General features: G+C 35.0%; 1 protein-coding gene across 1 annotated transcript; it reads left to right on the top strand.

The window, feature by feature from the left end:
* Positions 1-1,220: 1,220 nt before the first annotated feature.
* On the top strand, positions 1,221-7,244 carry LOC138900448 (uncharacterized). The gene is made up of 3 exons (XM_070187193.1): positions 1,221-1,366; positions 1,671-2,052; positions 7,167-7,244. Exons 1-3 carry the CDS (start codon positions 1,221-1,223, stop codon positions 7,242-7,244), a joined length of 606 nt encoding a protein of 201 aa, XP_070043294.1.
* Positions 7,245-14,515: the final 7,271 nt, after the last annotated feature.

Genomic DNA, 14,515 nt, shown 5'->3' with positions numbered 1-14,515 from the left:
TACCTTCGAACTAAGAGAACTGAAATCTTCCACCAACCATCTGGTAAAGCTTTTTTAACTTTATTCCTTCGATTCTATTCCTTTGTTATGTGTTCTTGTCCTTGATTTATTAACCATAGTTCACCTAAATCTCCTTAACGTCAATTTTTTTTAACTATATATATTAGATGTTAGAATTCACTTACCTTCTTTCCGTGTTGGCGAAAATTTTGCTTCCACTGTGTACTACCTCCCACCAACAATAAGTACTAGGTAATTACTCTGCTCACGCACGCTTGGACTGATAGAAAGGATTCACCTAGTATATTTTTGCTTCAGTTGGATTTTGAACTTGAGACCTTTTTTTTTTTCTTTTTTACTTCCTTTGTAGGTATGTATTTTTAAGTTATTTAATGAAGTTGAGAGTTTTTGACCAATGAATATTATACTAAGATTTTATCACTTCATATTTTCTTATGTTAATAGATAAAACCACCTAAAACCAGATGGAATTATATCTCTGCAGTGATTACTTATTTTCTGATAAAAACTACAGGTTACTCTCCTATTTGTTTTTTTTAATTGTCATTTTTCCATAGCTCAAGACTGCTAATTGTGGGAATAAAGCTAATAAGCTTATTTATTGATTCAAAATTTAGTAGTAAAACTATAAGGTTAATGCCCAAGGTTGCCAAAGGTGTGGAACATCTACTAAGCTGATCTTGTGTTTAAAATATGCCAAAATATTAGGTATTATTTTTTCTCCTATTCTTGTTTTGTGAGTTTCTAAAGCTTATTACGGGCAAAAGGAAATTTATTGTTTTGGTTTACCAGTTTTTAAAATAATAGATCTTAATAATACCCTAGATTAATGAAGTATTTATGTAATGTATTATTGGGAGGGGAGCCTTGCCGTACTTGGTAAAGTTGTTGTCACGTGATCAAGAGGTTAGAGATTCGAGCCGTGGAAACAGCCTCTTGCAGAAACATAGGGTAATGCTGCGTACAAGAGACCCTTGTGGTCTGACCCTTCCCCGGACTCCATGCATAACGGGAGCTTAATGCACCGCACTCTCTTTTTTTTTTTTTTTACGTAATGTATTATTGGTAGCAGCCTTTTCCTTTTCTTCTTTCAGTTGTTGCATGTTGAGGTTACCTTTCTATCCCAACAGTTGGATATTCCTTGTCTTTATATTCTTGTTTACTTTCTGCAGACTTTTGTTGGAGATTATTGTTTAAAGATGTCTCCTAAGGGTGTAAAGCGTTGTTGTCAAATTGCACCTCTGGATATACTTTGTAGACTTCCTAAGAACTTAATAGATGATATTCTAATGCGTTTGCCTTTACGAGATGCTGTGAGGACAAGCATCTTATCAAAGGAATGGAGGTATAACTGGTGCAACCTCCAGAATTGACGCTTTATCTAACAAATTTGAGTACAACAAAGGACTCGATACCCCCTACATTTGAATTTGCCAACATTATCTACCACATTTTGACACTTCATACTGGACCAATTACTAAGTTTGTCCTCTCCTTTAGTTCTTCTCTGATACCCTGTCCTACTATTGATAACTTGATATGTTTTCTCTCTAGAAATGGCATTCAACATCTTGTTCTTAAACTTTAATTTCGAGCTGGAATGATCCTTACAAATTACCCTTTTCACTTTTTACATGCTTTCAATTAAGGCAGCTGACTCTCCAACATTGTTTAATACTTCCTCCACCAGGCTTCAAAGGATTTGATCAATTAATTAGCTTGAAATTACTTCATGTCACAATTTCATCCAAATCTCTTGAAAGTTTAATATCTCATTGCCTGTTGCTCGAGCAGTTGGTGTTGGATATCTCAGGTTTAAGTGGCGTCATTGAAATTAATTCTCCCATGCTGAGATCCTTCGACTTTGTAGGCAAAATAAGTTCCATCCACTTAAAGTATATCCCTCTTCTAGCAGAATTTTCAGTTGTGAATTTGGAATGTGATGAGGAGACACGAAAATGTGATATTGCTAAGTATTTCGAGTCTTTTACTGCTCTCGAGCATCTCAAGTTGGATAGCGATAGTTTGATGGTAAATCTGCTTTCAACACTTAATTGTTATGCATTTTCATAGATGTAATCTCTTTTGGGCCGTGATTCATACTGTATTTTCCTTCTAGTTGTTGGATGCGGGTGGAGAGGAATTGCCAACAAGGCTTCCATTTGATCTTAACTCTGTCAAAAGTCTTTACCTACTGTAACGATCCGACCGGTCGTTTTGAGCTCTAGCGCGTCGTTCGGCAGTTTGAGGCCATGAGCAGCTTCACTTCAGGTATTATGACTTGTGCGCATGGTCGGAATGGAATTCCGAAAGTTTTGGAGTTGATTAGTAAAGAGAATTCTCGTTTCGGAAGCTTTAAGTTGGAAGATCGACTAAGGTTGGATTTTTGGGTAAAAGACCTCAGAATCGGGATTTGAAAGTTCTAACAGGTTCGTATGATGATTTTGGACTTGGGCGTATGTCCGGATCGGGATTTGGATGATCCAGGAGCGTTTCGGCGCCTATTATGGAAGTTGGCACTTTGGAAGAATTTCATAAATTTGGGTTGAAGTGCATTTCAATGTTGTCGATGTCCGTTTGGGATTCCGAGTCTCGGAATAGCTCTGTATGGTGATTCTGGTATTGGGTGCGTGATCGAAAGTAATATAAGTGCACTTACAAGGTCAGAGTCGTACATGCTGCATGATACAAGGTAGCAACAGTTACGAGATTGAAAGCATTCTGACCACAAGTCGTGGTGTGAGAAAGAGGCCTAAAGGGGGGAATGCCCTGGCCTTTGAATTTATTCACGGAACAATTTCCTAGATACAAAGGACAATACTAAAGTATTCACAAGAGCTATAGGTTATGAGACTGATAAGCACATCAGTCAACATTCGAGGATGAATGTTCCAAAGGGGGGAATGATGTTACACCCCATATTTTCGTATGTAAGAGTACTTCGTAAGACAATTGATGTAATCTCAGAAATGAGATCATTTTTGAAAGTACATAAGGTAAGTTAATCATGTTACTTTGGAGGTTAAAAATCTTTAAGATCATGGATAACAAGTACCAAGAGGGTTGAAATACTTAGAAGCTAAACAAACTAAAGAAAATAAGTTTCGTCGAAAGTCGACAAGTTGGGAATATTATAACATGTACTCTTGGGATAAGAATAATGTTCTTAACATTATAGGTAGGTTATGTTATGAGTTATTTTAGTTGTATGATAGTCGTGTATTACGTTTTGAAGTCAAGGGAGTTATGAAACAAAAGTTGGCAAAGGTTATCAAAAATTACATTCATAAATGTGCTGAAAATTAGGTGAAATGTAGCTATGATTTTCTCCCAATATACTTGGAATTTGTTACACCCTGTGTATCCCAAGGTGACGTATAATGAATATGAAACTTGTTAATCATAATTTAAATGAGAGTAAATTCATAATATGATTATATATGATGTTTGGATATAAAATATAAAGTTTGGAAAAATCGAATTTAACTTGCAGAAAAACTGACTATGGATTTGCCTTGTAACGAATTTTTTTGAGCAATGCATTTCGTGTGTTATAAGAGGTATATTTGGGACATATTATATACCAAATTTATGGTCTTGAAATTTAGTTTGCAACACTCTTAACCATTCATTCGTACGACGTCGGGATAAAACGATATGAGCGTCTGGAGAAGTGCCAATGCTAGGGTGCCAAGCTAGCACCTCTTTGACTTTTCAAACGTTGATATATATGGGTTTTAAGTTGCCTTTCTCTTCATTTTTCATAGAAACCCTATAAACCTATCCTTAAGCTCTCTACAAGGGTTTTAAAGAAGATTAAAATCCTGGGTATGAAATCAAGAAGCGATAACATTAGAACGATCCCTACGATGTAAGTATCATTATACCACCTCTCGTTTTCATTGTAGTTTGAGTTTTGGAAGGTACATCATAGTTAAGCAAATGCATACTTTATTTTATTAAGCTTTTAAATATAAATGAATGTTGATAAATTTGTTTCCTAATAGTTAGAACTCACGGGATGGTGATCGGAAACCGTGAGTTTGATTTATTCTACTTTTTAGCGGACTGTTGTGTAGTCCACTGGTGTTGGCCTCTTGTCCTTCTGATTTATGGAGTTTGGAAGGATAAAGGGCATGGAAAAACGCCACATGTTTTAGTGTAGAGGTCTGATCACTCGTCGTTGCAGTTTCAGGCTACTTGATAACTTGTTGATTGGGTGTGTTATGGTATATTTGGGGTTTTTGTTTTATTAAAGGCCCCAAATTGTAGTTAGGTTGTTTTTGAGTTGATGATTGTATTGTGTTGTTGTCTCGCCTATAGTAGACTTGAGGTAGCAGTAAAATCAGGCGAAATGCTACCCGTTATTTTTGTTACAAATTAAGTTATTTTCGTTATATAAATGAGAGAGTCATTCGTAACTTAACAATAACTTCACTATCGTTGTTGTAGATTAAGGTGCATTGTTATTGGAAATATTTTTATAAGGTATGTTAAAGTGTCACGACTCAATTTAGGATCAGGACCGTCACTTAGGAGCAAGTGCCCCCAAGTAAGCCTCATCGGTATTTTACAGAAAATCGGACAGAACTTCCCCTGTTTTTGGACTACCCCAAAAATTTTCCTGTCTCAAATCAACAACCAAATATCCTAATATCAATTCAAATAACAATGACTTTATCAATTAGCCAAAAAAAATATCTACCATTAATAGTCCACCCACTAATAACTAGAAATATTACTTTATCTTCAACTTTGATAAGAATGAGTGATACTCAACATAAGTCTATAATAACAAAAGAATACTCAAGACTCTAAAAAGAATGACTATGGAGCGACTCTAAGAGTTTAAAGAAAAGACCATAACAATAAATAAAATTTCCGCTCACACGAACAAGTGAGAGGCTCACCAAGATTTATCAACCTGTGCGCTCTAACTAACGAAATCATCGCTCGCGTCAACTGTTTTCTCTGTAAAACAAATTAGTGGGGAATGAGTCGTTAGCTCAGTGAATAATAGCAATTAACCACAATCATTTTTATTGGGGACAAGTCAAAAAATATGCTAGTATATTAAATAGAAAATATCATATTAATGCCCTTTCAGAAACAATAAACAATTTTTAGTCTCATCATGTTTTTCTCGTGGTATAATACAATTGACAATTCAGTAATAAGCTCGGTAGCCACTGTATAATATTAATATTCATATTTGGGAGGTTTCAATGAACGGATCGTGTAATCAGTATAACTGTGGACTTCTTCGCAAGAAGTCAAATATAACGGTAGTCCCTACTCGAGGAAAATCAGTAATTGTATGCTAGTTCTACCATCCCACTAGCGAGGGTTGTAACGATAATCTTTAATTACAAGGTGCACCAGGTCTAACGAACCCGTTGTTAGCTACGGGATCCTTCAATGTCTAGTCCTGTTTAAATTTGTCTCTGTAATCTGTATATACTCGTGGAAAATATTTTAAAACTATATAGGGTATTTCAGTTCTTATCAAATCATATAATTTTATTTCGATAACAGCAAATTCAAGTAACGGTAAAACATATCTAGTGACAACGAAAATATTTAAAACAACGGTAATCATCTCAAATAACTATTTCGGTATAATATCGAGTAAAAGACTTGTCCCACATGCAACTCAAAATAATTGGTAACATCTTCATATTAAAAATCATGTGTAAATCATGCAAGTTATGAAAACACAAATTGTGGTAAGATTACTACTCACAGTACTCGTGTCGAAATACCAAATACTTCACCTCGAGCAATTCGTACAAATTCCTCCAATCAATCTATAATTACATAATATCGATCTCATGTTAATTTCCATATTTAGCTAATTCATAACTAGTTTAGAATACCCAAATCCTTAAAGTTTCATATTTAGCTCTTAATTCACCGGATTATAATAACTCAACAAATCCCTCCTATTCTACTTGAAATATCAAGACCCATTTCAGTATCCCAACCGTTTTATATATTTTTCTGCCAGCTACTCTGCCTCGTTTCTCATGCCAAACGATTCCGAAACTCAATTTGACCTTATAATGAAGGAGATATGTAGGTTTTAATATTTGCAAATAGTGCAGAGTTTTAAATACACCGTCAGTGGCAATTTCGTAATTAATCTGGAAAAAAAATTGGCAACCTAATTCTTAGTAAAATGACCATATACATACGATGTCGAAATTCGACGATTATTTTTGCTACGGATCCGTAATTACGATACGGATCTAATGCTTCAATCATAAAAGAAATAGGAGCTCATTTGTTCAATATGATATAATTTATGCTTGAAGAAACAACGTCGAAACATAAGAAAAACGAGCACAACACAACCCAAACCTATCCGAAACTCACCCGAGGCCCTTGGAACCTCAATAAATAATTCCAACAAGTCATATATCACTACCCGAACTTAGTCGAACCTTCAAAATACCCAAAACAATAACAAAACATCAAATCAACCTCGAATTCAAGCCTAAGAACTTCTAAACTTTCAACTTTCGCCAATTCAAGCCTAATTCTACCACGGACCTCCAAATTATATTCCGGACACACTCCTAAGTCTAAAATCACCCAACGAAGCTAACTGAATCATAAAAATCCACATCCGAATTTATTTACTCATAAGTCAACTTCCGGTTGACTTTTCCAACTTAACTTTCTAACTAAGAGACTAAGTGTTCATTTCACTCCAAAACTACTCCGGACCCAAACCTACCAACTCGATACAACTCAACATAGCTGAAAAATATATAAAGAAGCAGAAATAGGAAAACAAGGCTATAACTCTCGGAACGACTGGTAGGGTCATTACAACAGCTTGAAGGAATGTTTTCCACAACTTGTTTGCAGTTTTAATTTTAAGGAAAATATGCTGGATTATGTCTTCAGTTGGATGCAAACAACACCAACACTTGGACACCACCATATAACCATTTCTCCTCCAAAAATCATCTGTTGGTATCTTACCTTTCCATAACCTCCACATAAAGAATGAAATTTTAAAAGGAAGACTTTTAATCCACATATTGTTGGAATCTGCATTTGTAGGTGCCATGTGCCTTATGTTCTGCCAAGTACTTCCCATTGAAGTGCACTTCTTGCATGTTCTGCAATTTATGCAGGGAATGATTGATCCAGAAGATGATCCTTCCAACTGTCTTGGTCTCTTAGTTCTGTCACTTCCTCCAGTTCTTCATTAATTGGAAAATCTTGAGGTACAACATGATATAAAGCACCTAAACCAGTCCAATGTTCATTCCACACATCTGTAGAACCCTTATTCATATCCCATAATATGTCATGTTCTACCTCTTCCCTTACTTCTAATATTTTCTTCCATATATGTGATCCTTGCCTAAATAGAACAATGGTAGGAAGTTCTTTCTTATAGTACTTGTTCCACGTGAAGTTTGACCAAAGGGACTTAGTTGTTCTGAACTTCCACCATAGCTTGGCAAACAAAACCTTTGATATATCAAATATTAATCTAAAACCTAGACCACCTTCGTCTTTTGGTAAGCTTAAGCCATTCTACCCAGTGTCAGCTTCTTCTTTCTTCTTTGTTGCTCCAGAAAAATCTTGCAAAGGTTTTGAGTAAATGTTCCAACACATTGTGAGAAGGGTCCAACACATATAGCATATGAATGGGCATACTTTGAATGACACTAGTAATAAGTGTTTCCTTACCACCATACGATAGTAGCTTTTCTTTCCAGGATTGCAGCTTTGCTTTCACCTTCCTTATGACTTCATTGTAGTAATCTTTCCTCCTTGTGTAGAATATAGGGCATCCTAGGTAAGTTAGTGGAATCTCCCCTTATTTAAATCCTATAAGTGTCCCTACTGTAGAGGTAATAGATCTTGCCACTTTAGCATAAATGAAATATGAACTCTTTGTTCTATTGATAAGATATCCAAAAGTGTGCTCATATTGGGTGATAACCTCCACCACCTTTTTTATGGAATATGGATCAGCAGGAATAAAGATGATTGTCTCATCAGCATAAGCCAAGTGGTGTAAAGGATCAATCCACTTTGGCATCCAAAAACCTTTAAATTTTTTTATCTTCAAACAACTTATTTAGTGATCTTGATAGTACCTCGGCTGAAATGATGAACAAAGCTGGTGATAAAGGATCCCCTTGCTTGAGACCTCTTGTGGACTTGAAAACCCATGTTAATTGTCCATTAACAAGGACAGAGTACCAATTGTTTGAGAGCAGATTCCAAATCATGTTGATATAGTGCTCAGCATATCCCATTTTTCTTAGCACATGAATTAGATATTTCGATGAAACCCCGTCATAAAATTTAGCCATATCCAACTTGACGAAAAAATTGGCTGGCTTCCCCCTTAATATTATATCTGTTATAATTTCCTCAGTAAGTAGAATATTTTCAAAGATAGTCCTTTCTTTAACAAAACCAGATTGGTTGGAAGAGATCAGAGAAGGAAGAATCTTCTCCAACCTATCATGCATAACCCTTGATATGATCTTGTTGATGAAATTACTAATACTTATTGGTCGTAAGTTTGAGAATGTGCTAACCAAAGCTTCTTTGGGCAGTAGAACAAGATTTGTGTGAGTTACTTATTTTGGTAATGGAGCTCCACTATAGAAGATCTGCAGCATGTTGAAGATGTCTTCACATACTATATCCTAACACCCCTCATAGAAGATACCAGTGAAACCATCAGGTCTATTTGCTCTATCTCCACTCAAAGCAAATACTGCTCCCTTTACTTCTCTATAGTAGGCACCACCCTCCTGACTAAACTGATTTTGAAAGAAGTCTAGTTCTTCCTTAGCCAGTTGATCCTATGTTTCAATCCACACTCCATCTCCATTCTGGATCCTATTAAGCTTTAATTTCTACCTCTTGACATTGACATAGTTGTGAAAGAATCTAGCATTTCTATCCCCTTATTCGAACCATGTCATGCCTGCTTTATGTTCCCAATACTGCTCCTCAATGGTCAAGTATCTTTTCAATTCTGCTTGTGCCTTTTGGAGGACAATTTTATTGTCAATTGTTGGTTCTTCCTCAAACAACATTTCCTTTACTTTAAATATATCTTCCCTAATGGCCAGTTGCTTAAATATGTCTCCATATGTCAGCTTACACCATTTAGAAAGTGCTATCTTCACCCTTCTCAACTTCTGTTTGAACATCCAGAATGGATCTCCAATGAAGTCTGCTACCTAATTCTGGCTAACTACATCCTTGAAGGTCTCATGCTTTGTCCAGAGATTTAGGAATTTAAAAGGTTTTATCATATGTGTTGTGTTTTCTCCACAAATCATGGTGCATGATATGATCCTGTTATTATAAGATGTTCCAATTCAATCTTGGGAAATGGATTCTGAAAAAGCAAATTGACTAATATCCTGTCCAACCGCATGAAAATACACATGAATATATCATTGTTTTCATCATTCAATTAGTATTTTGAGATGGAAATTTGGAAAAAATTATAGAAACTTCATAAACTATAATTTTAGGATTCGAAGGGCAATCCGATGTTGGAATTCGATAATTTTTGTATGGTTGAACTCTTATCGGAACAGGTGTTCGAATTTCGTAATTTTTTTGTCGGGTCCCGAAAAGTGGGTCCACCTTGACTTTTGGTTGACTTTTACGAAAATGACTTAAATTAAGTTTCTTTCGAATTGTGAATAATTTCTAAAGCTCAAATTGAATTGTTGGTAAATAATTTGCTAGGTTTGATTGGTTTGGAGAATAATTCAAAAGAAAAAGCTGTGGTCGAGTGATAACTTAAAATTGCGGAACAAGGTAAGTGTCTGGTTAACCTTGACTTGAGGGAATAAAACCCTTGAATTATTTGTTAAGTGAATTTCATGTGTAATGGCGTATAGGCGAGGTGGCGAGTGTCTATACGTCGTCAAAATTTGTTATTTGCATATGTATCTAATAATCATAAATTATTTTAAATCATTAATTAATTATTATGTTAATTATCTTTCTCATATTTCTTGTCCAATATTATGTCTCTAATTCAGGCAATAATTGCTACATGTTTATTTGAATTATGTGTTTTAACTGCAACTTGACATTTAGCACATTAAATATAAAATTACGCATTTTCTCCCTGATTCCACAATTAATTGCTACTTGTCATTACTTTTTTCCCAAATAAATTATAAATATTGTGTGTTTTATTGCCTATTAATTTCTTACTGAACGTGGTATTTATTGGAGTATTTTATTATATTTAAGAGTTATTAAATTATATTTTTGGAGCGAGTTGCACGCCGCAACGGAAATAAAAATGAATATATTAGGGGATCGGGTTGCACGCCGCAACGGATTATATTTTAAATTTATATTGTTGGAGCAGGTTGCACGCCGCAACGGATTATATTTTAAGTTTATATTGTTAGAGCGGGTTGCACGCCGCAACGAAAATTTATTGAAGAATTATATTGTAGGAGCGGATTGCACGCCACAACGGAAATTTATTGAAAGAATTATATTGTTGGAATGGGTTGCACGCCGCAACGGAAATGAGAAAAAAAATAATTGATTGTGACTACTGAAATGATTTCAATTATTGACGTGATTTACCTGTTTTACCTCTATTCCTGTTATTATTATTATTATTATTATTATTGCGTACAGGTTAATGTAAGCGACTTGCCTTAGCCCCGTCACTACTTCGACGAGGTTAACCTCGGCACTTACAGAGTACATGGGGTCGGTTGTACTCATACTACACTCTGCACTTCTTGTGCACATTTCGGAGTTGGTCCCAGCGGCGTATTGTAGATTTGCTCGGATTCAGCTACTAGTGGAGACTTGAGATACAGCTGCACGACATTCGCAGCTCTGAAGTCCCCTTCTACTTTATTTTAGCTGTGTGTTTTCTTTCAAACAACTTGAATTTTATTCAGACCTTTATTTGTATTATTCTAGAAGCTCGTGCACTTGTGACACCATATTCAGGGATGTATTTGGATGATTCGTTTGTTATGGTCTTTCGTACTTTATTTCAGTAATGGACTTCTGTTTAATTTAATTTGTTTAAAAATAGATAAGATTATTCTAACATTGGCTTGCCTAGCAAGTGAAATATTAGGCGTCATCATGGTCCCGAAAGTGAGAATTCCTGATCGTGACATTTATAGGTTTCCCAATAAATGAACTGGCTCTGTAGTACATAAGGGTGGCAAGTGGGCCGGTCCAGGCCTAGGACAGGCCCGAGACCGCGGGCCAAACTGGCTAAACGGGCCATGACCGTTTGGCACAGTTTTAGTGGGCCTGGGCCGGTGTCGTGGGCCGGTCCTATGATTTAGGCCTGTCAGACCCGGGACCATTTAGCCCGCCAGAGTCCGGGACCGGCCCGGTCCCTTAACGGGCTAAACGGTCCCAACGGCTTTTTTTTAATTTGTTTTTTTTTTAAAATATAGTCGTTGGGCTGTCAAAAATAGTCGTTGGCTATTTATAAAATAGCCATTTAACCCCCCAACTTTGTCTTAATCCCAAACTTTTTATAATTACACTTTTTCCTTATTTTCAACTCTAAATTCTCCATCATTCTTTCATTTTTTTCTTACAAAATCATCAATCTATCACAATCTCTCTCTAATTTTCTTCTATAATTGCTACTATTGCTTACTTTATTGTTACAATTTGTGAAACAATTGTGAAGTTGGTGAATTGAAGTTTTTAAAGATAATCAATTTTCAATAAGTTGTTCGTCAATTCCCCCTATTTATGGTGTTTCTGCTTTGTTAAATCCTTGTATGAAATTAGGAGGTCCTCATTTTTGGTATGAAACTGTTTATAATGGTTTAGCACTTAAAGATGAGGAATTGTCTCAACTTCCGGAAACAATAGCCTCAATTAGAATAAATGCTCAAACTATTTTTAATACTTTTCAAGTTGCATTAAATCATGCTAGACCAAATTTTCCAACTCATTTTTCTTCTGATTCTCAATCATCTAAAAGAATTGCGGGAGTAAGAGCACTTAGTGCTTGGGCGGGGTTTAGGGTTCTTAAGGTTCTAGTAGTAGTGATTTTTCACAACTAAATGAGCTTGAAGTTTATTTGTCGCAGGGAATTGAGGAAGTGAATCCCGACGGTTCCTTTAATCTTTTGGAATGGTGGAAGGACAAAGAAAAATACTTTCTGGTTCTTTCAAGGATGGACCGAGACATTTTAACTATTCAAGTTTCAACATTGGCATCAGAGAGCGCTTCCAGTCAAGTAAGACTTCAACTCGGTGATTATAGAGCGTCTATGAGGGAGAGTTTGGAAACATCGGTACTTTTCAGAGATTGAATCCGGTCGGAAAGAAAAAATTTTGGACTTGCTGAATCACAACCAGATGAAGACGAAGCTTACGAAGAAATGCTAGCTGAACTTGCGGAGGATGTTGCTTCCCAACGGAAGTGGCGATGACCAAGCTACATTTCTGCCACCACCAACAGAAATTCCTCCGGACCTTGATAGATTTATGAAGTTTGTAAGAGATACCATGTAACTTGTATGAACAAAAATTAGTATGTATTATGTAACTTATATTTTGGCACATGTTGATTAGTTTCTTTTTCTTCTCAATGGTGGTATTAGCACCTTGTTGTGCTCATTCCATAGGGGGATGAAGGCTAAGAAAGATATTGCCATATTTTTTAATGTTATAATAAAATTACATACATATTATATCGATATATATATATATATATATATATATATATATATATATATATATATATATATTATACATTTAATATATATACTATAATATACTATACTATACTATATATACATCTTATATATAGTATATAAGATGTATATATAGCTTATTTGAAACAATCTAAATGTGACACTTTCACGACGAAATACCGGGAATTTTTTATACTAGAGTATATATATATACATCTTATATATATACTATATATACATTTAATATATATACTATACTATATATATATCTTATATATAGTATATAAGATGTATATATAGCTTATCGAATATAGCTTATATAATATATATATATATATATATATATATATATATATACATCTTATATCGATATACTATATATACATCTTATATACTATATATATTCGATATTAAATATTGAATATTAAAATTTAGGTCACAATTCTATAATAAAATTTACAAAACATTGTCTTAGATATTTTTTTAAACATCCTTTTGTCTCAAATATCTATTTAATTTTTATTTTTTTTTAAATATGTTGGGCCCACTTAGCCCACTTAGCCCGTTTAACCCGCGGGCCGGGACCGTTTAACCCGGGACCAAATGGTCCCGTTCCCTACAAAAAGCCCGTTTAAGCCCGGGACCATTTGGCCCGTTTAATTTGGGACCGGTCCGGGCCCAGGACCGTTTGAACCGGCCCACTAGACCCGTTTAGGCCCGGGACCGGCCCACTTGCCAGCCTAGTAGTACATGCCATGTATCTTTCGGTTTTTCTTTCTTTGTTATCTCTTTTATAGCTTGTTTTATGTACCGTTTGGCCATGAAAACTTTTTTACTTTTTTTCGAAATTAGTGTTTGGCCATAAAATTTTCAATTTTCACTTGAAGTTTAATTTTAAAAAATTTCGAAAATTTAAAAAACCCCAAAAAAATTATTTTTAAAATTTTCACTTAGATCACTCACAAAAATTCAAAAACAACCTAAAATTAGATTCATGTCCAAACACAACTCTAATTTTCAAATACCATTTTCACATAAAAATTCTTATATCCAAACGCCCACTTAGTATTCAAGGGTGGTTTGTGCTATGGTTTAATAAAGTCCCTTCACTATCGCACCTTCCCCAAAATATTAAGAGCCCGTTTGAACATAAGAATTTTTTTCTTTTTTAAAAGAAAAATTACTTTTTTCTAAAATCAACGTTTGTTCACAAAATTTTCAATTTTCACTTGAAGATGCATTTTGGAAATTTTAAAAAATTTGAAAAACTCCAAAAAGAGTTTTTCAAAATTTTCACTCAAATCACTCACAAAACTACAAAAACAACCCAAAATTATATTCATGTCCAAACACAATTCTAAATTTCAAATACCATTTTCACTTGAAAATTGTTTTCACCATTTTTTGGAATTTGACAAGAGGGGTTGCTCTGATGATAAACAACCTCCACTTTCAACCAAGAGATTGTGAGTTCGAGTCACCCCAAGAGCAAGGTGGGGAGTTCTTGGAGGGAAGGATGCCGACAGTCTATTGGAAACAGCCTCTCTACCTCATGGTAGGGGTAAGGTCTGCGTACATACTATCCTCCCCACACCCTACTAATGAAATTATACTGGGTTGTTGTTGTTGTTGTTATGTCCAAACGCCCACTAATTATGCACTCAAATATTTAGAATAAAACATTTTGAACAAGACAGATTGAAAAGTTACGTTTTGGGCAGCTTTTTTTTCTGGAAAAACAGGTGCAGGGTATTTTGCACAGAGAAGTATTCAAACAAAAAA

The sequence above is a fragment of the Nicotiana tomentosiformis genome, chromosome 10 (genome assembly GCF_000390325.3).
Source record: "Nicotiana tomentosiformis chromosome 10, ASM39032v3, whole genome shotgun sequence".
Taxonomy (NCBI): domain Eukaryota; kingdom Viridiplantae; phylum Streptophyta; class Magnoliopsida; order Solanales; family Solanaceae; genus Nicotiana; species Nicotiana tomentosiformis.
This window is presented reverse-complemented; position numbering and strand designations above follow the sequence as displayed.

Bases quoted from the DNA above. Each gene is read 5' to 3' on its own strand.
- LOC138900448 (XM_070187193.1), top strand. From the start codon at position 1,221: ATGTCTCCTAAGGGTGTAAAGCGTTGTTGTCAAATTGCACCTCTGGAT. The intron at 1,367-1,670 runs GTATAACTGGTG...CTTTCAATTAAG, and splicing joins ATCTTATCAAAGGAATGGAG to GCAGCTGACTCTCCAACATT. The intron at 2,053-7,166 runs GTAAATCTGCTT...CAATTTATGCAG, and splicing joins TGGATAGCGATAGTTTGATG to GGAATGATTGATCCAGAAGA.